Source organism: Prionailurus viverrinus, chromosome C1 (assembly GCF_022837055.1).
Source record: "Prionailurus viverrinus isolate Anna chromosome C1, UM_Priviv_1.0, whole genome shotgun sequence".
Taxonomy (NCBI): domain Eukaryota; kingdom Metazoa; phylum Chordata; class Mammalia; order Carnivora; family Felidae; genus Prionailurus; species Prionailurus viverrinus.
In genome coordinates, this window is record NC_062568.1 from 13,097,328 (window position 1) to 13,121,708 (window position 24,381).

Below are 24,381 nucleotides of genomic sequence, written 5' to 3' on the forward strand. Positions count from 1 at the left end.
GACCCTTGTGCAAAGCAGCTGGCACCAGAGCTCGTGAACTGAGTCCCCACCCTCCCAGTGAGCACCGCCTTCCCCCCCTCCCCTTGGGTCACCCCCTGGCCTTGTGTCCCAGGATCAGGAGGAGACTGTTGGGGATCCTGGGAGGGGTCCCAGACTCCTGGGTCTTTTTAGACACAGCACCATCCTAGCAAGCAAAGTCTTCAAAGAGGCCTCCTCGGGGACCAGGAGGGTGGTGGTGGTTGGGGAGCAGGCCGCTGGCTCCCCCACCCTCAGCACAGCCCCGGCTTGGACATGGACTCTGCAAGGTAAAGAGGGAGCGGGACGTGGAGAAATCAAGCCCTGCCCCCATGCCCCGCCGCCCCCCCCACCCCCACCCCGCAGCAGCCAGCCTTTCCTCGCCCCCTAGGGTAGGGGCTTCCAGGGAACCCAGGAAGAGCTTGGGCAGGCTAGTTCAGAAGTTGCCGAGGCCTTCAGTCCCAGAAGAGGGCACCGGCTGCACTCCGCAGAGCTCGCCCTCACCTGCTCCTTCAGCTCCTGCAGCCCCAGGGTGGAGATGCCCCCAGTGGAGGTCCGCAGGGGGGTCTTGGGACGACGCCACACCCGCTTCAGTCGGTCCCAGGACACCTTGGGGTTCAGAGTGAGGGGACAGCAGCGGGCTCAGGAAACTTGGTAGAGGAGAAGGGCAGGCCTCACCAGGCCCACCTTGTAGGACTTACTGCCCCAGCAAACCCCCATTAGGACTCCCCAATCCTCCCCACCCATCCCCTTCTCCTGACTCCTCAGCACCCCCCAGCCTTCCAGCCAGTCAGGAGACCCTGGCCAAGAACTCTGGCTTTGCAGCCAAGCCAGCTGCACCAGGAAGACTGTACTGCCCCCTGCTTTTCCCACAGCCCCTCCTCCCACCCTCCACGCCCCCTCTGGGTGGCCCCCACCAGGCCCCCATCCCTTGCCTCATAGATGTAGTCCAGGATCTCCAGCAGGGTGAGGATGCTGGCCCCGATGAATAGGCCCATCTGTCCCCCGAGGTCTCCTGGGGCGCACAAGAGCAGGGTCAGAGGCACAGGCTGGGCTCATCCGCCCCCATGGAATCTGGGTCAGGGCCTCGTCTCACCCAGTAGGGCTGACAGGCCGTAGGCCGCTCGCTGCTCCATGGCCTCGGAGGTCAGGGCTTCAAAAAAGACATCAAGGACCAAGAAGTTCTCCCTGTGGAGACAGGAAGCAGGGTGTCCCTGTGGGGCCATCCTGATCTGAGTCCCCTGCACCAAGAAGCTGGTGACCACCCTCAGACTCCCAAAGGCTGTGAGGGAAGACAGTCCCAGATGCATGTTTGCTTCATATTTTGAGGGTTAGCCAAGGGCCTGGGAGAGCAAAATGAAACTCCTGGGCCTGGGGGCACTTGGGTGGCTCAGTCGGTCGAGTGTCTGGCTTTAGCTCAGGTCATGATCTCACAGTTCATGAGTTTGAGTCCCACATCGGGCTGTCTGCTATCAGTGTGGAGCCCGCTTTGGATCTGCCGACCCCACCCCCTCTCTGCACCTCCCCCTCTCGTGCACTCTCTCTCAAAACTAAACATTAAAACAAGGAAAACAAAAATAAAAACAAACAAACAGAAACCTCCTGGGCCTGAAGGAGCCCCTCCTGCCTTCTGTAAGGCAGCAAATGGCATTCACTCTGTATCATCCCAATACCTCTCTAGAACTTTCAGTGGCTCCCATTTGCCTAACAGTACACCCCAAAATTCTTTTTCCAGACTTCCAAGACTGCCTGTGATCTGCACCTTCTTATCCAGACTTCTTTCTTATCTGCTTCTCTCCACACAGCCTCCCCACTGCTCAGGCTGGTCTGTATGTGATCCCACAGTTCTCTAGTTGGGATGCCTCTCCCCCACCCTGTCTCCTCCTGTCACACACCCAGGGTCCTCAGAGGCCCCACACATGCCTTCCCTGCTTCACCTGCCCTGCCCATTAATCTCAGCGGAGGCCTGACGATCAGCACCTCACTATCAAACGTGGCCTCACCCACAAATTGTGGCAGGAGCTTTGTGGTGTAATCACCTCTGTCCCCGCAGGACCCACACCCTGGTACCCTGGCACCCACAGGATGTTCAGCCTGTGTAGATTGACTGCAGGGGACCAGACCCAAGACTCAATGAGGCCTCTCCTGAAGGCCACCTTGTCCCTCTCCCTTGGCACAGCATTCTCTCCATGTGCATTTAATGGCTCCCAGGTTGCTGGGGGGGGGAGGGGCGGGGGGCAGGGGTTGGGGAGACACAAGCAGAGGGCTGTAAAACAACCATTAAGTGCAATGACCGAGAGAGGTACAGAGTGCTGTAGGGGCTCAGAAGAAAGGCGTTTGGATCAAGAAGGGCATCCATGGAGGTGGGGACACAGGATGTGACTTGGGGGATGGGTAGGGATTAATTAGAAGAAAGGGATCGTGAAAGGCATTCCTGGCAGAAGAATCATTAGTAAGAAAGATACCACCCACTCCCAGTCTCCATCATGGACCACGCCTGTTGCAGGTGGCCTCTACTAAAGACACACACACACACACACACGCACGCGCGCGCACACGCGCGCACACACACACATACCGTATGTAGGTTTCGTTGCGGTTGTACTTCCTTGCCAGGTACCGGGCTGAGCCCCTGTTGGGGATCCTGACCATGGAGATTTCTTTCCCGTAGCGGGTCAGGTTGCAGGGAGTAGGGCAGAAACACGGGCCCTCGGTGCCCCCACCCAAGGAGTCTGCAACACAGAGGTACCAACTGCAGTGGCGGGGGGGGGGGGGGGGGGGCAGGTGGCCCAGAGGGCCCACTGGCTGCAGGGAGAAGGCATAGGGGCTGTCCTGAGGCAGGCAGGTCCTCACTGAGGGCCTCTACTGGCCACCCTGGCACTGCCTAAGGGGGACTGGCTGGGGGTTCCTTCCTGGACCAGCTTCAGACCACCTAAGAAAGTGGGTGAGGGCAGAACCCCCCAGCACCCTCCTACAGGCTTATCTTTCTGTGTCCTAGCCCTTTGGGGCTGAGTAGTCCTCATGGTGCAGACGGAGGACACAGCCCATCCGTCAGAGCCATTCACACGAGATCTCAGACACACACAGGGCTTGGAGAGGATGCCGGATGAATGGGATTATATGCATGTTTTCACATATGCAGATGGATGAGTGGGTGGATGGGTGGACAGATGGGCAGAAGGACAGATGCTATGTTTCATATGCTGGATTTTCTTTGTTCCCCCCTTCAGATCCACTCTCCACTCTCCTCCACTTTTCTGTGTCCAGGAGGCAGGTCTCTCTGCCAAATGCATTACCTAGACTCCCTTGTCTTCTGGCTTTGGGTTGGGTTTAGCCAGTGGGAGACCCCAGCAGGGTCAGAGAGCAAGGAGGGGAGAGATGCCAGGATATTTCTTTCCCCAGCTTCCTCACCACCAGGCCATTGGTTGGCTGAGACTGCTTCCCCCTCTTGTGGCCAGAGTTCCCGTCCTCTGGGACAGCCACACATCTCTGCCTGGGCCCCAGAGGCGCTCCCTTCCTTTACCCTGTAAAGCAGCAAATGGCATTCACTCCTTATCATCCCAATACCTCTCTAGATCTTTCAGTGGCTCCCCATTGCCTAACAGTACACCCCCAAATTCTGGACAACTAAAGTCCCTGCTCACACATCTGCCCCTTCATTAAACACTCTCCCACTGCCCCTTTGGCCGACGCAGTTGGGATGCGGGACAGAGAAGGTCTCAGTTCCACTTCCTGTCATGTCTCTCCCTCCCTGGGGGCCCCATCATCTGGATTACTGCAGTGTTCACCTGACTGGTTGCTCTGCTTCTGGTCTTAACTTCCACCATCCCTTCTCCACAGCTAATCAGAGTCACCTTGATAATATCAGATGGCATTCTTGCCTTGCCTTAAGCCATTATTGGCTTCCCAGAGCCTTTTCCAGTCTTGCCTCCCCGCCACCTCCTGTGTTCTCTGCCCTCGGGGCACACTGACCTTTCCGTGATTCCCCTCCCAACTCTCTTTCCGGCTACAGATGTTTAGCACTGAACTGTTCCCACTGCGTAGAACATGTCCCCCCTTTTCACCAGGCTGACTCTTCCACACCCTTCAAATCTCAGCTAATCAATCTATCACCTCCTCCAAGGATCGTTCTGCCTTCCCAGGTGGAGCTGCACGCCCATCCCTGGGGCCTTGTAGCACCCCTGTGTTTCCCCTATCCAAGGACCAAGGCTGTGCCTGTGCCAGCACGGTGCCTGCCCACAGTCCTGCTCCATGAGGGCGGCCTCTCGTTCCCACTCTCACCTCCAGCACCAGCCCAGGCTGCCACCATCTGCAGAGGAATGAATGGATGGATGGATGGATGAAAGAATGAGCGAATCGCAGCCCAAGTGAGACCTATGGCCAGATGGGGTTTGCCTTACCCACACTGATAGCAGCACATCTTTCCTCAGACCAAGAGAGAAGTCATTTCGCTTCCCCAGAGAGGGTGAGCTCGTTGGTGGAGCCACAACAGAAGCCCAACCCTTCACTCCCAGTCCTGGTTTTTCTGCAACCCCTACCCTGCTACCTCCACTTACCCAAGTGTCCACACCTGCAAAGTCCTCAGACCCCCTGGAGGTATGGGATAAGGCTCAACCCTGGAGGGAGTGTCCAGGGAGAGAATAGGAGGAAGGGGGCCAAGGCAATGAGGAGAACAGCAGACAGGGGGGGTGAAGAGGGAGGCAATAGAGAGGCAGGGCAGGGGAGAAGGCAGCACGGACCCAGTGTGTGGTCGGCACATTCGATGTAGATATTTGGCGGGCAGATGGTCTCATTGCCTGAAAGGAGAGAAGATTATTCCTGGAGTCTGTGGTTCCACCCCCTCTCCCCCACCACGCTCCCAAATGCAGGCACACACATGCACGCGCACAGACGTACATGTTTGCACATCCCTGTACATGCATGAGCGTATACATGCTCGTGCATGTACGCCTGAAAATGTACACATGCATATGTGCATCAAACGAATGCACATTGCCTGCATGCACACATGCACACACATCTGTACGCGTGTGTACCAGCACATGCACACAACCGCCTCAAATACACAAGCCCAAATGTACGTAAGCCCACGTATGCAGAAGTGCGCATCAACAGGCCCACAAACATGCATGCGTGCATTGCCATATGCATACGTGAAAACATTTATAAAGTCCCAAACACATACGCATACACTCACGTGAGTGTAGACACGCACACAGGTTGTCGTACACATGCACTTGCTCGTGCACATGAGCAGTGTTCTGCCCCTGGAGGTTCTGGAGCCTGGCAGGGTGGCACGGAGGGTGGCACGGGAGGGGAGGGTGCCCACCTGGCATGTGCACCATCCGGCAGTGGCAGCGCTGAAGCACGGCCTCCTTTTCACAGCGCAGCCGGCAGGCAGACACGCTGTAGGCTGAGTAGCCCTGAAGCTCAGGCTCCCTGAGCCCGCTCTCTGCCCGGCAGTTGCCCCAGGGCTGGGGCAGATAGGTCAGCTGCAGAGGGGGTGCATAATGGGGTCATGCCCAAAAGGCCCACCTGGCCCTCCATTGCCCACAACCTCAGCAAAGTCCGTGGGTGGCCTGGTGGCCTGTGAGCTTCTGGAGGGTAGATCTGGTCAGCATCCCCTCTGGGCCCAAAGACCCTGCCCAGTGTCCAATCCAGGGCCCAGCTGGAGGTGCTCACCCGCTGTTCCTGGCAGGACACGAAGGTTTGGAAGCCTGGGGACACACCAAAGCCCAACTGGTGGATGTAGGGTGGCTCCTCTTGGCTATGGATCTGCACTCGGATGCCGGCCTCAAACGATGTCTCATCTGCACAGTGGAGATGCGGACCTTTGGAAACCCCTCCCAGGCAGAGAGCCCAGGCTGGAGCCCCCAAATCGGTCCCTGTCCCTTTCCCTGCATACTTGTCTCTCTCCAGATGGGCAGGTATTCCTCCTGCTGGATGTCCAACATGATCTCCAGGCCACTGCCCATGCCCCCAGCCCGACTGGGCAGTGAACTCTGTGGATCCGCGTTAAAGGTATAACACTTCCCATAGCGAGTATACACCTGGGGCAGGGGGGTGAGAGAGAGGAAGAGAGGAGGTGAAGCTAAGACAATTCCTGCCGCTCAAGGCTCCCTGTCCTGTGAGAGTGCCCACCTGCCTGGACATCGCTGTCCAACAGCAACCACTCTACAGCCCAGCCTCTTCCCTAGGCTCTATATTTTCCACTGACATCCTCTCTTAGCTGATTAAAAGACATCTCCAGCTTAGCGTATCAATAGCAGAACTCTTGCGATCTTCTGTGCTCTGTCCCTCTGATTTTAAAAAAAAAATTTTTTTTCAACGTTTATTTATTTTTGGGACAGAGAGAGACAGAGCATGAACGGGGGAGGGGCAGAGAGAGAGGGAGACACAGAATCGGAAACAGGCTCCAGGCCCTGAGCCATCAGCCCAGAGCCTGACGCGGGGCCCGAACTCCGGGACCGCGAGATCGTGACCTGGCTGAAGTCGGACGCCTAATCGACTGCGCCACCCAGGCGCCCCTCTGTCCCTCTGATTTAAAGACCCCATTATCTACCCCATTTCTCAAGTCAGAATCTCTGACTTTTTCCCTCTCCTTCACTCCTACATTCAATCCAGAATCTGAGCTGGGCAACTCTACTCCTGAAATCTATTTGGAATGCAAACACTTTCATTCCATCTTGTGTCCCCTCTTTCACCAGCATCTCCCACCTCGCTCCGGGCTCCTAACTGGTCTGCCTTCAGCCATCCTTGCCTCTCGCTCCTGGCACCCCCCCCCCCCAACACAGCAGCCAGAGTGCCCATTGTAAAGTACAGGGATCCAATTGAGCTCCTTGCTGGCTTGGAGCCCAACGTTTCCCAGAGGATAAAGCCAAACTCCTTCCCTAGCCTGAAAAATCACCATGTGTCATGACCTCTCCTGCCACTCTACCCCCAGATCTCAGTGACAAATTCAAACCTATGGAGCACCTTTCCTTCCTCTGGTCTTTGTTCATTTATTTCTCCCTCCTGGAATGCCGCCTCCCCCCACCTTTGGCATGGTTAGCTGTCTTTAAGTCTCAGCTTAAGTGCCCCCCTCTTCATTTTTTTAAATGTTTATTTACTTTTGAGACAGAGACAGAGCGTGAACAGGGGAGGGGCAGGGAGAGAGAGGGAGACATAGAATCTGAAACAGGCTCCAGGCTCTGAGCTTTCAGCACGGAGCCGGACGCAGGGCTCGAACCCACGAACTGTGAGAGCATGACCTGAGCCCAGGTCGGACGCTTAACAGACTGAGCCACCCAGGCGCCCCAAGTGTCTCCTCTTCAGACACACGCACATATACCACACACACACTTAGGGTGATCCTCCGCAGGTGTTCATCGGTTTGCTCAGTGTATACCAAGACCTGAGATTATCTTGTTTATCTGGTTGTCTCCTTGTTCAGTGTCAACATCTCCCCCACTGAGGTTTATGCTGCACAGGAGCAGTGGGTTTGATGTCCCCAGCACTGGCCCAGCGGCCGGCAGGAGGAAAGCTTATAAGCAGTTACTGCCGCACCGAACGAAGCTCTTTTCCACTACGGAGGGTTCCCCAGAATGGACACCAGATGGCGCTGGCGTCCCGGAGATGGATGCCGAAGCCCCGCCGGCCAGGAGCTGCGATGGGGTCTTTGCGCAGCAGCTGGGGAGCGGGGGTCAAGAGGGAGGCGGAGGCAGGTGCCCGGCTGCCAGGCTCACCCCACAGAGACGAGCCCCCGGGTCAAACCCATCACAGGCAGCACCTTCCCTGGGGGCAAGGGGTCAGTGCCCTCAATCACTCTCGTGCTCCCTCTCCCCTCTCCTTGGAAACGTTTCCAGCTGGTAAAAGCTGGGAGAAAAGGCTTGGGCGGTGTTGGGGAAAAGATATCCTAAATGCCTAGCTTCAGAGAAAGGGTGTAGAAGGGAGAGGGGCTGGGTTGTGGGCAGCAGGAAGGACGATTTCTAAGAACTGGGGGCCTGGGGCACCGTCGTCTGGGGAGCAGGGTTAAGTCTTCTGTCACCCAAATATCCTGCCTGCGGATCCTCAAACAAACACGTGTCTAACAAGCACCTTGCAATTTACAAATCATGGCTACATCCACCCCCACCCCCCACCCCCATTTCATGCACTCAGCAACTCTGATATGGATAGATTTACTTGGCTTTTATAGGCCAGGAAACTGCAGCTCAGAGAGGTGATGTGACTTGCTCAAGGCCACACAACCAGTCAACTAGTCGGTAGGAGAGGCGGAATTCACCTGGATGCAAGACTTGAGCTGTTCCCACAACCCACAGCTGCCACCTGCCAACCCAAGCCCCAGCTCCCTCTCAGTCCCACCAGCTGAAATGAGACGGGTGAGAAATGAGAGAGGTGAGTGATTTAACACCCGTCTGTCCCCTCCCCCACCACTTCCTCCTTCCCTTCCATTCCACTTCCGCACATCTTCCTCGCTTTTTTTTTTTTTTTGGAAAGCTAACCCTCTCTTTTGGGGTAAGGGGTCAGGGATTACCTGTTTCTAAGCCTTTCATTTTTTTAACGTTTATTTATTTTGAGTGAGTGAAGGGTGGGGCATGAGCAGGGGCAGAGACAGAGGGAGACAGAGAATCCCAAGCAATCTCTGCACTGTAAGTGCAGAGCCCAACGTGGGGCTTGAACTCACGAACCATGAAATCATGACCTGAGCTGAAATCAAGAGGCTGAGCCACCCAGGCGCCCCACACCTTCCTCATTCTTTGTTCTCCAGATCTGCTGCCCCTCAGTTCATTGTTGTCCCTCCTGCTTCTCCCCCTGACCAATTTCTGGGTTCCAGTCCTTGACCCTGTCTGTATCAGCCCTGCCCACTCCATGCTGCACGTCTATCTGTGGGGCAAGAGTAGGCATGGCTGACAGTCCCAAAGCATTCGCTGTGCCCAGGCACTGACTAAATGCTTAATGTGCTCTTTCCAATGGAATCCTCACATCCCCCCTCTATCAGATGGGGAAGTTGAGGCTCAGAGAGATGGGTTGATTTACGAAGGTCTCCAAGATCAGTGCTTCTCAAACTGTATTGTACACAAAGCACCTGGGGACCTTGTTAAAATGCAGTTTCTGGTTCAGTCGTGTGTGTTGGCAAGGGGAGGGGGACAAGACGGAGATTCTGCATTTCTAACAACCGCTGGCATGTGGACCGTACCTCAAGTAGAAAGGCCCAAAATGAACGGGTGAGAGTCCCGTAGGACAGCTCCACTTTAGGTCTGTGCTCTGCTCTGACAACGTGTTACTGGAAGGAGGGGAACCCAGAGAGGGGCTTGGTGCAAGATTCCTGGGTCCCCAGGGGTGTGGGAAGGGTAGATGGGGAGAATACATAAGTATTTGACTCAAATCTCAAGGCAGCCACCCTCTTCCTACTTCGGGCCAAGAAGATGCTGGAATCAGCTCTTGCTGATGCAGCTGGTTTGAGTGTATGCTCCAGCTGAGAGGCTAAACAAGGCGTGGACTGTATGGGGGACCCGTTTAGGTTTCGTGAGCTACCCCCCACCCCCGTTGTGCAGCACCGCCCCAGTGGCTCCCCCTGATCACCAGGAACCGTCATGGCCTCTCCACAGCTCAGCCTGACCCAACCCGAAGGACTGTGGACTCCCCGCAGCTGAGAGGCTCAGAGCCCATTTCGGCATGCGTAGACCCCAGTACAACTCGTAGAAGGTGTGAGGTGGAGGGAAGGAGTGCCAGGTGAACCCTACCAAAGGTCTTGCACTATGGTGCTTTTGATTTATTTTCTCCTTTGAGAAGGGCTCTCCTTTGCCTTCCGGAAAACCACACGAGGAGAGTATCGTTGCCCCCATTTAATGGTGAGGAAGCCCAGGGAGGGAAAGTGAGTTGACTAAAGGCACACAGCCAGTAAACGACAAGAGATCCAAACGGAACTGAGCCCAGTGCCAAAGCAGAATTAGCCCTTATAAAACACCTGGCGGGTGCGTATCCGGTGACTAAATGACTCTGGTAGGCTCCTGACCCTGGGTGGGTCTTGGGCAGCCTCCCTTTCAATACCTCCAGTAAGTACACACAGACCATTCTGCATGACACTGAGCCCGGCCCCGTGCGGGGCAGGGTAACCAGGAAGATGTTGACTACAATGGCTTTGGCGGGGGGTGGTTACCTGGCACCCCTGCCCTCGAGGGGGTTGTGCAGAGTGGGGGTGGCGGTGGGTGGACGTGCTCCGGGTCTGATGGATATACTCTGCAGGGAAGGGACAGGCCAGACTGGCAGGGCCGGGCCACTTGCACAGCCCAGGTCAGGCCCGACCGCTGGGCAGAGCAGAGCGTTGCCCCGGAGACGGTCCCCGGGCCAGGCAGGCAGCGGCGGGTGGAACTGCCAGCTCCTAAGTGGCAGAACCCTGGTGGCGGCACAGCCCACAGCCTCTTCCATGGAGACGGCACGGCCGCTCTGCCTCAAGGTCCCCCAAGTTGGTCACTGCTTTCTTCCCCATGGACTGGCCCAGAAGGAGGGAATGCATACAGGAGAGTCCAGGGCCCCGCAGCGGAAAGGGGCAGGTGCTAGGCTAGGATGTGCCGGAGTGGGCCGAGGGTCTGTCTCCAAATGACCCACTACCAGCCCTCAGCCTTAGAGGCTCAGACCCCTACCTCTGTATCTCCCATCTCAGACCCCTCCCATCTCAGACCCCTACCTCTGCCTTTGGTCTGCACCCCACCCCCACCCCCCCTACCCGCCCCCCCAGCCCGCCTCGCTTTCTGCCTTAGCTCCTGGGTCCGCCCTCCTGACCCTAGGCTGAGCACATGGCCTCCCAGAATCCCTCTGGCCCCGTGCTGAATAAGCTTCTAGACGGGAATCCGTCTGTGCTGCGTGTGGACCCTTGGACCCTTCCATTACCTTTCTTTTCCTTTTGGCCAGCCCTCTGCCTGTCCCTCTCAGACCAGCCCACCCTTTCTTGGCCTGGACCCTGGCCCGAGTCTGACTCCCTGGTCTCTGTCCCTCTGATCTCTGTGTCTCACGGCCCTTCGCTATTCTCCTGGCCTGCCTGTCCTCAGCATCTGATAAATTATCCATCTGGCCTCTGTTTCTCGGTCCCTTGCCCTCTGTCAGCCAGCCCATCCCCCTGGCCTCTGTCTTCCTCTCCCATTGGCCTGGCTGCGCCCTGTCCTTTCCTTTCCTTTGCCCTCTGCATCTGCAGCCTGTTTATCCTAGCCGAGGTGTCCAGTCCCCATCTCTTATCTTCCTACTAGACTCTCCCCTGGGCCTGAGACTGCTGCTGCCAAGCCAGGAACCCTTCCCCGGGCACGCCCCCCTCTCCTTCTCCCTGCCCCCTCCTCCAGGTCTGCCCCGGACAACATCAGAGGTTGGGAGGGATCTGTCCTCTCTGAGCTCCCTACTCTGAGCAGTGGCTCCTCACAGCCTCTTGGGTTCCAGGTACCCACAGGTACCCACAGCTGCCGTTTCCCCCAGGAAAGCCCTCCTTGGCTGGCTTGCATGCACCCCCAGCCCTCCCCACCCCTCATCCTCCCTGCAGTCACGGAGCCCACGGGGTTAACAGGCAATTAGCGGGGCCAGGGCTCAGAGCTGTGGGGGAGAGGGCCAGGGGCCTCCAGGAGATAAGAAGCCAAGCAGCCAAGGCTGGGCTAATCCCAGAGCTAATCTGCAGCCTAGGCTTTTATCTCCACTGCCTTCTGGGCACCCTGCCTCTGCTAAGGCCCTGGCGCCTCCCCCACCCCCCAACTTTTCCATAAGAGCTTCCTCCTGCCCCACATTCTGTCAGCCCTCCCCTGATGTGGTCCAGGCCTGGGCCTCTCACTCAGGCCTCTGGAATGAATTCCCTTTAACCCTGTGGTGCCCTGGAGTCCACGGGGGGTGGCCAGTGGAAGGGGGTGCATCTTCATCCATTCTGGACTGTGAGTAACACCCCAGGCTGAACAGCTCTTGAAACAACACTCAGGGGTGGCCCAAGTGTCCAAGCTCAAAGGCTCCTGCCTCTCTAGCCTCCTCGATGGGGAAGGAAGAGGGCATCATCGTGCAAAGGCCACAACAGAGGGGTGGCAAGGTACATATCCAAGGGCACATAGGAAGACGGGGCAAATTCAGAGTCTAGTCCCTCTCCTCCACTGGCCCCAACACTCTCCTCTAACCCCCCCCCCCACCCCGAGGAGTCAGCAGACCCTGGTGTCAGCTTCAGCTCTACCACTGACAGCCTTGTGTAACCTTGGCTAGTAAAGTGATTTATTGACTTCTCTGGACCTCAGTTTCCTCATCGGTCAAGTGGAAATCGAAATTCTTGCCTGACTTATTTCATAGGGCGGTTGTAAGTGTATGAAAGAGGCATCTGCAGAGTGAAATAATGTACGTGAGTCCTCAATATTAGTAACAAGAGTGTCATAGAGACCAATAAAACCTGGGGCAGAGATCGACCCCTGGAGGGGGTGCTGGAAATGGATACACATATCATAGCTTCATAATATGGGGAAAGGGGCACGTGTTTTGGAATCCTACAGAACAGGGTTCAAATCCTGGCTATGCCACCAACCGTTGACAAGTAACCTTGGGTACGGATGCATGATTTAATCTCTCTGAGCCTAGGATTGCGCATCTGTGAAAGGGAAGTGGTAACTTCTCCTAAAGTTAGTTATGAGGATTAGAGATAAATTCAGAGTGGGGTGTGGTAGGGTGTTCAAGAAAGATAAGGGAAGGGGTATGGTATGGGGTATAGATTTGTGAATGGGACTTCTTGCCAAATGGTGCAGCTGTTTCTTTTTCTCTTTCTTTCTTTCTCTTTCTTTCTTTCTTCCTCATTGAAGTATACTTGACATTGGTGTAGCATTTTGATCTTAGATTCCCACTGGTCCCATTCTCAGGGCACCATGCACCTTGGTAAAGGCTCTCCCAGCAATTTGGGAGAGACTGTGTTTCTTAGGGGATGGGGCTCTGTCACAGTGAACCACCCACCCCGGCACAGGGATACGGCTCTCCTACCGGATGAGAAGCAGCACCGAATGAACAGGCCTGCAGCCCAGCCTGGCTCACATCTGAGGCTTGCCTATATTGTCTGTGGGATTCGGATTCAGTCATTGAACCTCTCGGATCTGTGTTATGAGGTAAGAGATGATATACATAAATCATAGCAACATCTAACATGTATTTAGTGCTTACTCTGTGTCAGGCATGGCCCTGGGCACTTTATATAAATTCACTCCTTAATTCCCACAAAAACCCTGCACTAGAGGTCTCTTATCCCCATTGTAGAGACACAATACTAGAAGCCCAAAGAGGGTAGGGAACCTGCCAGGGTCGCATATCATGGCACAGCAGGGTACCAGGCAGTCCGATGCCCAAGCCTGTGCTCATATCCACTGTGTGATGATACACACCTGTCACAGCACTGGCAAATAGTAGGTGCTCAAGAAATGACAGGTGTTAAAACAGCATTTATGTGCCCGTCACTATTCTTTGAGGCTGTGCACCGTGTCAGGCACTGTGCTTGGTGCTGGGGATGGTTCAGAGAACAAAACAGACAGTCTCTGCCCTGAAGGCGTTTGCTGTCTGGCTGCAAAGGGATTCATTCATTCAAAACGTGTTTATCGAGCCACCTACACTATGAGGCAGGTGCACAGCAGCCGGGAACAAAATAGAACAATCACAGGTATAGGCAGATCATTACTGCCTGGGACTATTGCTGTGATGGGAATCCCACAAGTCCTCCGGCAGGGGGATTGGGGTTGGAGGGTAGAGCTTCCCGGAGCAAGCTCACTCACCCGCACCGGAAGGGCTTGGGTTCCCGCCACACGGTCCAGACCGAAGAGAATGCCCCCCCCCCCCCCCCAAGCAGGCCTGGCCTCCTCCCCTACCACACCCCCACAGCCAGCCAGGTGCTTTTCAGAGCAACTTCCTCCCCAAGGTCGAAGCGCTCCTGCTCCCAGGTCCGGGAGGAAATGGGAGCAGTGTTTGTTCAAATGTAAATGTGTGAGCTGCGGTGGAAGAGACGTAGGGGCCGGTCAAGGCCGCGTGACTCCAGGCCGAGGTCGCTCTGGGAGCCAGGAGAGCTTGGGGCCGTAGAAGAATTTGGTGACTCCAGGAGTGCGCCGCGTTTCCACGGGAGAGGAGCGCGCAGAGTGTCCAGCACGCAGGTAAACCCGTAAACCTGCTCCCAGGTAGCTACCACTTAGGCCTTAAACCCTGGAAAGGCAGTTTTCCAGGCGAGAATATTTTTAATTTGTAACGAAGCCCTTGCCTGACATTGCCGCCCCTGGATGCAAAGTTATTCGTTAGAGAGTTTTGTTGACACAGTGCGGCACACACCCACGGCCGGGCGGGAGTTCCCGGGCCAAGACTGAGCAGGTGGCGGTGGGCGTGTGGGTGTGCGCCCCCCACCCCAGCACACGCACCCGGGCATCCGGGCCGGGCCCACCCGCACCCCGAGGGCCGCACCCACCGCCGCGCGCTCCCCGCCGCCCCCTCCTCCCTCCCGCGGGGCAAGCATCCATCACCGCGCCCGAGCGCCCTCCCTCCCGTCTCCTCCGGGCGCCTCGGCTCTCCTCCCTGGGTTTGCCTCATTTGCATTCCCCCGGCTCCCGGCTCCTCGGCAAAGTGACCTCCGCACACAGCAGAAGCCAGAGGCTTCCACCGCGGAGGGAGACACCGCCTCCCGCCGCCCGCCGCCCGCCGCCCGCCGCCCGCCGCGGCCGGGGAGGGCCGAGGGGGCGCAAGCCCGGACGGCAGGGCGGGGGCCCGGGGGAACAGTTCTCTGGGGGCAGCTGGAGGGCCCGGGAGCGGCGGGAAAGGCCTGGGGCCGAGGGCCGCAGACGGACTCCGATGGGATTTGAACCTCAGGTCCTCTGTTGAGGGAGTGGCACGTGGAGGTCAGCACCGGGACCGCGAAGCTGCGCCCCGACAACCCGCTTGGAACCTGGGGAGCCCCAACCCCGTTTCCCTCCCCTGCACCCCCACTGGAGAGGAGCCAGCCCTACCGGGCAGTCTCCCAGGAGTCCCCAGTTCCCCCCCGTGGGGCCTGACCAGTCCCTGTCCCCGCTCCCCTGGCCTGCCGAGCCGCCTCCCCTCCCCCCATTTGGTATTTACACCTTTCACACATTTGTAAGCTATTATCCTGTCCACGCTTAGTCACCGCTGAGCCAAGCGCCACGGATTTAGCTCCTTTAATCTTTCCTCCTAAATCAGTCCTCCATTTCCCCTTAATCATCCCGTGGCTCCTCTCTGAACTCTCTCGCTGCCGCCTCGGCTGCTGCAGCCCATGCCTGTCTCTCTGGAACTGCTCCCCCTCCAACCCCAAACGGGTGTCCCAAGGGCATGGTGAACGTTAGAGGGGGCCCGGGGTTGGATTTCCAACGCTGCGGGTCCCCAGCTTGGGAGCCAGGGGAAGAAGTGCAAACACTCCCCCCACCAACCCCTTTCTGGAAACACACAGCACTCTGAACCTTCTCCTCTCCACCCTCGTTGTCTCTGTCCTCCTCCTGCCTTCCCACCCCCATTCATCTGGATTCATCTGGATGGCTCCAAGACCCTAACCCTCAGGTCTCCTGACCATGGTTCTGGCTGTCCACCCCGCCCCCCTCCCGCCACGAGACAGAGGTGGCATTGCCGAGAGAGCATGGAAGGACAGGGCAACGCTGATAACCCACCAGCCTGAGGCTGCCCTCCTCCCCTCTCCAGGGTGACTGTCCATCTCTCCTTGACCACCCTGTCTCCACACTGCACTCACTCCCGCCCAGTGGAACCCACGGACTCAGGGGCCTCAACCTGAGCAGCGCTGAAACTCAGCCCTCCTAGTGCTCCCTGGGATGCCCCTGCCTCCCTGCCACCCATTCCTGTTCCTTTCTGCCCCCCAGCCTGGGACTGGCAGGGGCAGCCCTGCCGCCAGCCACAAGAGGGAGAAGGTTCCTCCCTGGAATCCAAAGGGCAAGGGTGGGAATCCTGCAAGGAGCATGGGTAGGGGAGACAGAGGGAGGACAGGAGGGGGATACTGGGGCCATTTCTTCAAATGCTAATCAGCATCTTCCGGCAGTGCCACAAGAAGCTGAGCTGATAATGAGCCCAGCTCGGGGCTGATTCCTGATTAATGAAGAGGCCACAGGGTTGCTGAGTGGGGCTGGGTGGGGCAGGTCCCTCCTGGCCCTCCCCGCTGCCCTGGAAGACCAGTCCTCTGCAACAATAACAGCCCCCGCCCTTGGCTGTTTGGCCACACCACTTGAATCCCCCACCACCAACTCCACTTGCTGGCCAATGGGAAGCAGCCAGACTGAGGGCACCGCCACCAGGAGGGCCCGAGGGACAGCAGCCAGCTCTGGGGCAGGCGGTGGGGAGAGCAAACACTGGGTTCTGCAAGCTGTGACTTGTAGGTAGCCCTCAAAATATTTCTTAAAGTCAGGAAAATTTTTATTCAAATCATCAAGACTTGGGCTTCCCTGGACAGATTGGAAGACCCTGCCCCCACCCCCAAACACTGGACATCCCCGACCCGGTCGGTCATGAGTTAGCTGGGGCTGAGGGACAGCGGCTTCCCTCGGGCATAAGTGATCTTCCCTTCTGCTCAGACCCCACCCTTCCCTAAGGTGTGCCCTCCCCTACCTGACCTGCCTGGCTCCTGAAGGCAGGACAACCCTGAACTAGATGTTGAACTAAATGCTCTCAAGATTCATGCCTTAAGAGAGGACAGGGCAGAGGGGCTGGACAGAGGGCGAGGGTAAGAGGTAAGCTTGTCTGGTAGGTAAGAGGCCTGCGCCAACCTCAGAGGGAAGCCTGTCCGTTCCTGAGTCGAGGGGGCAGGGGGCAACCCTCAGGCCCTCAGGAGCCAGTAGCCAAGGTATGGAGTTGTCACGCTCATGGGGTAGCCTTCCCACAACCGAGGAGGCAGGGCAGAGCTGATCAGCACCGCCCTGACCACACCAGGGAAGGCAACGGGCTTAGGAGGAAGCCGTGAGCTTCGGAGGAAGCTGGGATCGAAGGCAGGGGATTGCCAGGATCTGGCATGGGGGAGCCAGGGAGGGCTAGAGGGCCAGAGGGCCGCATGCATGCTGCCCCCCTGCCTCTGAGCTGTCCTGGCTGGCAGCCGGGGTGGGGCTGGGAGAGGAGGGAGGAGGGCAGGGAGGGGGACTGCCCAGCTGGAAGAGGCCTTGTCTAATTGTGCCTGATTAGTAGAGAGGAAGAGAACAGGGCGAGTGATTAATAGTCACGGCAGTCACCAGCGAGTGGGGAAGGAGGGTTGGGAGGGGGAGGGAAGTCTGAGAGCCAAGAGGGAATGGGGACAGTGAAGTGCCCACACGTCCCTGGTCACCTGCCCCTCCAGGGAGTGGCTGGACCCCTGACGACCCACAGAGAGGGGCTGCATCCTACCCCTGCCTCCTCCAGGATTTTCCACCTCCCCCACGCCTCGATTTGCCAGACAATAGAATGGAAGAGAAAAGACCGAGGTCATGTCCTGCACCTGGGAAGAAAGGTGCATTGGCTCATGTGGTATCAACAGACACCTCAGTGTCTCCAGACCCAGGCCCTATCCTCAGCTCAACCTGGGACCTCAGCCCAGATCATGGACGCCAGAGCTTCCAACCAGAGCTGACACCTACCACCCATATCCTCTGGCCCCGCCTGGAATTCCTAGCCCTGCCCAGTCCTGTAGTCTGAACCTAGTTCCTGGGTCCACTGAGAACTGTGCTGTCCACTACGGTTGCCACTACCCGCGTGCAGCTATCTGAATTGAACAATTCATTTTCTCTGTCACGCGAATCACATGTTAGATGCTCAATGCCCAGTGTGGCTGGTGACTCCCATGTTGGACAGCACGGATGCATTTCTATCATCCCAGAGATGTTCTGTGGGAGAGCACGGATCTGGAGAGAGTCTGTGCACACGCACGCACGCACGCACGCACGCGTGAATATTTGGAAGGGGTGGGTAACACGGGAATGCTGTAACAGGGGAGGGGAGGGGCTGGGCCTGAGGATCAAGCCTGGGGGGGAAAGACAGGAGACGGCAAATAGCAAAGATGCCTGCATGTGGGTCGGCAACCGCGGGTGGTGCTGGGAATTGACAGGTAAGAGAGCAGGAAGTTGGGGCAGTGGCACTTGCAATTGTGGACTCTTCCAGAGGACACACTATGTGCACGCCAGGCAGTGTGCTGAGTTCTTCTCGGCCATCTTTTTAATCCTCTCAACTGCCCGCCTGGTTTAGGTTCTAATATTGCGTTTACTGGATGTAGAAACGAAAGCTCACGGAAGCTTTTTGACTTCTCCAAGGCCACGCAGCTTAGAGGGGAGAGCCGAGGTTCAGATCCAGACGGTCCGGCTCCAGAAACCAGACACTTGACTGCTCCGCCATACACTCCCCAGCTGAGAGGAGAAGCTGAATTTTAGAGCCACCCTTGCATTTTACAGCTAAAGAGATGAAGCCCAGGGAGAGAGAGTGATTTCTGCCTTCGAGTAAGTGGGCAGGCTGAGAGCAAGCCGCAATGGGGAAAGTATGGATGGGGCTCGGAGCACCAGGGTGGGGGGAGCAGATGGTGGTGGGAATCGGAGGAAGGGAGCGAACATATAGGTGGTGAGAGCAGGAGGCGAGGTGGGAGTGGGTGGGTGGGTACGAGACTGAGTAAGGAGGGGGAACGGAAGAGGAGAAGGGACGGGGGAAGCTAGGTGGAAGGAAGAATGGGTGGAGCGGTGAGTGTGCCCCACCGCCCAGGAGCTCTTTCCTCTCTCCTCTCTCTCCCCTCCTCTCCAAACCTCCCAGGCCTGCCTCACCCCTTGAACCTTCCCAGCCTTCTTCCGCCCAGAGCGGCCTCTCTGTCTGGGCTCTTACTACCCATGGACCTCTTTTGGCAATTGATCCTGGCAGCTCAGGATCAACCCTGCATGGCTGGTTAACTCTTGCATGGTTGGTTAAGCTTCTGAGTGTCCCTGTCTCTGCTCCACCAGGAGAGTGTAGGCTGCCTGAGGACAGGGACCGGGGACTGGGGCTTCCCTTCTTTGTTCTCCCCCCCCCCCCCCCCCCCCGCACCACCGAGCAGGTACACAGTAGGCACTCAGAGCTCCTGTTGATTGGGCGAGTGACTGGGAGTCGGTGAGGGGGTATTAGGGAGCGTGGGGGTGAAAGCGACTGCAGTGGTAACAGAAGCAAAAGCAGCAGCTTAGGGGACTGGGGGAGGGCACATTACCCAGAGTAAAAATAGGCTGGAAAATGTGACATTTATTAACTTGGATTCTGGAGGAAAGGTCACAGCAGAGTGGGGAGTGGGAAGGAGGAAACAGGGAAAGCCACAGAACACACGTCCCAGCCCCTTCCCCAAAGCCTGTCTTTGTCACTGACCATCTCACCACTCACACCCTGGCAGGTCCCCTGCCAGCGGATCCCTGTACCCGTCTCCCCACCATCGATCCCACCAGGAGCTCCGTGTTCTTACCGCAGGGTCTGTTGTGGACCTCGTGTCCTCCTGAAAGACCCCCTTGTGTTCATCTCCTGCCCCTTCTCTGATCTCACCCTGCGGTACACCCTCATCTTCCCCACGGCCGTGCGGCATGAACCGCCATCCCAGCCCACACTCCCAGACCCTGGTGAATCTGCAGCAGACTCAGCCCTTGAAGGCCAGGTCCAAGGGAGAGTTACGCCCAGCAGACGGGGGATGGGCAGAGGGATATGGGGTCTGGACTGGGTGGGAGACAGGGAACGCAGGCTCTAAAGGGGAATTCCTGTCCCCCAGTGCTTGCTTTGCCCTTCTGCCCTTCTTGGGCCTGCCGCAGCCCCAAAGCTGAGACCCACAAACTTCTGTCGCCCTCTTGTCTGCAGCCCCAGGGTATGAAAGGGCCCGCTGGACACCCATCCTCCCCTTTAGCCATCCTCAGGATTCCCAGAGACTCCCTGTTCCCAGATCCTCCGGGCACCTCCTTTTCCTAGAGCGAGGCAGGAAACCCTGCTTCCCTCACCTTACTCCCCCTTTCCCCATCTCTCCCTCCCCGCCACCCTCCTTCCCACTGAGGTTTCAACACACTTCCCCTTTCCTTCCTACCCACCCCCCCCCCCCCATCCCTGCGCAGGGACACAAAGCTCCCATTGATTTCTGCCCCAACAACACATGCTGGGACTGGGCTGTGTCTCCCTCCCCCCAACTCTGAGGGGTGAGGATGTCAGACAGAGGGGCTCCATGGACCCAAAAGTCCACATGCACACTCTCTACACCTCACCTCCTTCTTGAGGACTCTGGCAGTCCCGGATTTGGGAGCAGTGATTTTTCCTAGAAGAGGGGTGTGTGGCCACACAAAAGCCCAGTGCCCCCCACCCAGGACGACCCCTCCTTCCTGCCCCTTCCTCCATTGCTACACAACTGCCCCCACACCCAGTGGCAGGAGGACCCAGAGGCTGCAGGCATGGGTAGCCGTGAGAGAAGCCTACTAGGGGCACGTTTCCTGCTGTACTGAGGCAGTGAGTGAGCGAATGGGAACCTGGGCCGGAGGAAGGAAAGCGCCCTCCCCATCCCTGGGGCAGGCCACTGGAGGCTGGCTGGAGTGGGCACCATGTTGACGCCACGTATTTGCATATGCACTGGGCAGTGGTAACAAGGGTGCAAACACACATGTACACAATGCTGGGAGTCAACCGTGCACCGGGGATCTCTAGCACCAGGGATAATAGATACCCTGTGAGTGTGGGTGAATGGAGCACTGACTGACAGACAGACAGACAGCACGCAAGACACGCCCCCTGAGCTCACACCTGACTGTGGGAGGTGTGCATGGGAGGGCAGCCCAAGCCGACACTCCAGATCTCAATGAGAGAGTGTGTGTGTGTGTGTGTGTGTGTCTGTGTCCACACACATGTGAGAGATGGCACCAGCAGTCCCCGCATGGGGCGCAGGGATCAAGATAGATGGGCGGGGGGCATCACAAAGGGGATGGCATCCACAGTGTGACCCTGTCCTCGTCCTCAGCAGCTAAGTAAGAGCTGGGATCTGGGCATAGAGATGGGTAGCTCTCGGTGTGTGGGTGTGCAGGTGTGCATGTGAGTGTGGTGACAGGGACACTGAGTATGAGAGAGGGAGCACAGAAAACTGTCCCTGAGCGGTAGGGGTGTGTGTGTGTGTGTGTGTGTGTGTGTGTGTGTGTGTGTTGCTGGGTTGCAGTGAGGGTGAGCCATGCACATAAGAGTGAATGAGTGATTCTCAGTGTAAGAGCCAGAGCCGGGCAAGGAAACAGCAAGAACCAGGAAACGGAGGGAGGGAAAGGGAGAGAGGCTGGAGGGGCAGCATGAAAGAGGGATGTGTGAGGGAGTCTGTGAAAGGGGGTGTGTATGAGAGACACAGAGACAGAGAAGAGACACTGGCACCCAGTGTACACGAAGATCAAGATCGTCTCTATCCAGCCTGCCGGTCGGGCCAGCTCCCCAGGAGGCAGCCCTGAGTCCCTCTCTTGCTGGAGCCCCCCAGACACCCGTCCCCAACACCCTCATTCAGTGGGGAGAAGAATCCAGAGGAAAAAGGGAACAAGAGATGAGTGGGGGTCAGTCGGCCCGGCCTTGGCACGGTGCATCCCTTCCTTCCCTGCAAGCTGCCCGGCTTCGGGGACCCGGGGCCCACTCCGGGCCCCCCGGGCCCAGACCTGGGCCCTGCAGCAGCAGCAGAGCCGAGAAGAGGAGCGGCCGCAGCAGCGCCAGGGTGAGCCCCTAGGAGCGTCCCCTGCTCCGCGGCTGGGGAGCGACAGGGAAACACCGGGCTTGGGGGAGACACGAGGCCAGCCTCTGGTGGCGGAAGGAAGGGAAGCCCTGTAGAGCCCTGTTGAGGATGCCCCTGCGCGCCACCTCCCCCCCCCCCACCCCCCCACCGGCCTCCGGCCACCCCAGGCCCGGCGGGCCAGCTGGCAGGACTCACCACAGAGAAGTTGCTGGCGGAACAGTGGTGCCCACTGAAGTTGCAGCTCTTGAGCATGTCGGCAAGCTGGTGGCCAGTGCGGTTGAGGATGTCTACCATGTCGGGCTCCGGGTAGCGCAGGCCGGCGGCTCGGTGCCCGTCCCGGTCTTTGGGGGGCAGCCCTGTCAGATTGGCCAGGTGGAAGATGTCGGCGTCGCTGAGCGCCGAGTGCCGGAAACGGTTGATGTTGCAGAGGGTGACGGCCGGGAAGCCAGCCACCGGGGCTGGGGCAGCAGGGTCCATTGCCACCAGGTGAGGCCGGGTCAGGTAGCCCCGGGCCAGGCCAGCCGCCTGGTACAGGAAGGCAGCCAGCGAGGTGAGTAGGGCCAGTGCCCACAGGGTTCTGCGCAGTCCATGGGGGCCTGGGCCACAGGCCCGGCCCAGCCCGTGCAGAGTGCTGGTGCTCGCAAAGGTGGCCAGGTCCCGGGGGGCTGCTGCCCCCCGTGCAGCCCCCAGGAGGCTTTGCTCATCCCCTGCCTCCTTCTCCTTGGGTTTCGCATCCTCCTCTGCAAATTTGATTTTGCACACAATCTCGATCGGCATCTGTCCCCGGCTGCTGGGACTGGCCAGAGCCTCCCTGACCCTGTCCCTCCCTGGCCGGCAGCCCCCCGGTGCCCTCCGGAGTGGCGGTGGTGGCAGCGGCCGCTCTCCTCAACTCAGGGCAAGCGGGAGGAGGACAGGGACAGGGTGGGGGCCCGAGGTGGGGGAGTCACTCCCACTCCCAGCAGCTCCGCAGCCCTCGTGCTGCCTCTGCTGCTGCTGCCTCTGCTGCTGCTTGTCTCTCTCCTCGATCGTCTCCTTGTGGCTTCCCTTATCAGCACCAGCACAGCTGTCAGCCCCTGCGTGTGTCCCTGCGAGCGAGCGAGCGAGGGAGTGAGCGCTGCTCCGCCACGCCGCGCAGCCCCAGCCGCTCCGCTCAGCATGTGCTCCGGAGCCCACCCCGTGCTTAATAATTCAGGACATGTCAACAGCGCTTCACCGGCGGCACTGGCGGCAGGAGCCAGACCAGGGGCGGGGGCAGCCCCCAGCCCAGGACTGGGATCCCCGGCCCCCGCCTTCAACAACCTCGTCGGGCTGCCCCCCCAAACTCTTGTCACACCCTAGGCACTCACGGGGTCCCCAGATGGCCCCACTCCCAGGCCACCCAGGGAAGAGATCTGCACCCAGAGTCCTCAGCTCATTCTGCCACTTTTGGGGGACCACACCCAGGCTCAGCCGACTTCACCACCCGCCCCCCCACCTCCCTGACTCTTGACTCGTGACTCCTGACCCCAGCACCTGGCCACCACCTGCCCCCAACTACCCCAGTCACAGCGGCTTCCAGAAACTCCTTGGGAGAGCCACTTGTTTGAATGAGGTAGGGGAGGGCAGAGGAGGGCAGGCAAGGCAGACAAGGGGACAAAGGTGACTCCACCAAGATTCGTGACTGGCCTGGACCTTTGCTCCTGAGCTCAACATCCACCTTCCCCGCCCCTTCCCCCCCACCCCCTCCTGGGATGCTGGCCGCCCCCTCCCCCGCCCCCAAACTCAGTCATTCCTGTGTCTGGGACAGAGGGCACCCTGGCTGACTTGAACATCTGTGGCCACATTTTTCTTCCCCAAACGCTTCCCAAATCCCTTGCCACACCTGTCTGGTGGGTGGGGGAGGGTGTTGGGTGAACGGGCCAAGGAGCAGGGAGGAGGTGTGATGGGTGGGGGAGAGGGTATGGAATGGAGGGAGAGGAAGAGCCCAAATGGGGATTTGGGAGGGAGGAGAAATGTGCGGGCTTGGATGGGGAGTACTATCTCAGAAGCGGAAGCAGGGGGTGGCCGGCAGAATAGGGCAGGGGCGCCCTGGTGAGGCTGCTGTCTTGCCGAGGGGAACAGGCATGTGGGTTGGTATGGCAGGCAGGGGTGGGGCCCCAGTGGGCAGCCCAGGAGGAAATGCCTTGGTGCTCCCAGGCTGGGGTGGTCACAGGGAGCAGCTTGTGTTCTGGGGGGCCCGCGTGAGAACGTGAGCCCTCATGGGGGAGGAAGCACTTGTCCCCCAGAGGAAAGGGGGGGCTGATTAATCGGGGCACTAATGAGCAGCAGGGAGAGGAAGCTCAGAGGGGCGGGGGAGGCGGCTCCATCGATCCGAGCCGCGGAACCAGCAGCTGAAAAAAAAGTGAGAAGGGAATCGATCTGAGGGAAACGGCAGCTGCTGGGGATTAGAGCCCGAGGTCCACCCGCTGCCCAGAGGCCACCCCTCCCCTGCGTCAGGCCTGCCCTGCCAGTCGCAGCCCCCGCCTGGGCCCGGAGGAGGGGCCCACGGGCGGCTACCCCGGGGGTGGGGGTAGGGAACCACCGGGGCCACCCTGGCTGTGAGACCATATCAGGCCCCATCAGTCGCCGTCGCCCCAGCACAGAGCCCACCAGCCCCCTGCCCTGGCCCCGCTTGGCACCCTGCGGTGTTGTCCCCGGCCTCTCATCAAAGTAGCTTCCTGGGGGCGGGGTGGGGG

General features: G+C 58.6%; 1 protein-coding gene across 1 annotated transcript; it reads right to left on the reverse strand.

Moving 5' to 3' along the window:
* Nucleotides 1-114: 114 nt before the first annotated feature.
* Nucleotides 115-22,807, reverse strand: ASIC4 (acid sensing ion channel subunit family member 4). Its single transcript, XM_047871273.1, has 10 exons — nucleotides 21,863-22,807; nucleotides 5,921-6,065; nucleotides 5,698-5,825; nucleotides 5,345-5,507; nucleotides 4,755-4,811; nucleotides 2,594-2,747; nucleotides 1,112-1,203; nucleotides 951-1,030; nucleotides 520-624; nucleotides 115-298 (listed from the first exon to the last, which is right to left on the reverse strand). Exons 1-10 carry the CDS (start codon nucleotides 22,442-22,444, stop codon nucleotides 185-187), a joined length of 1,620 nt encoding a protein of 539 aa, XP_047727229.1. The 5' UTR covers nucleotides 22,445-22,807; the 3' UTR covers nucleotides 115-184.
* Nucleotides 22,808-24,381: the final 1,574 nt, after the last annotated feature.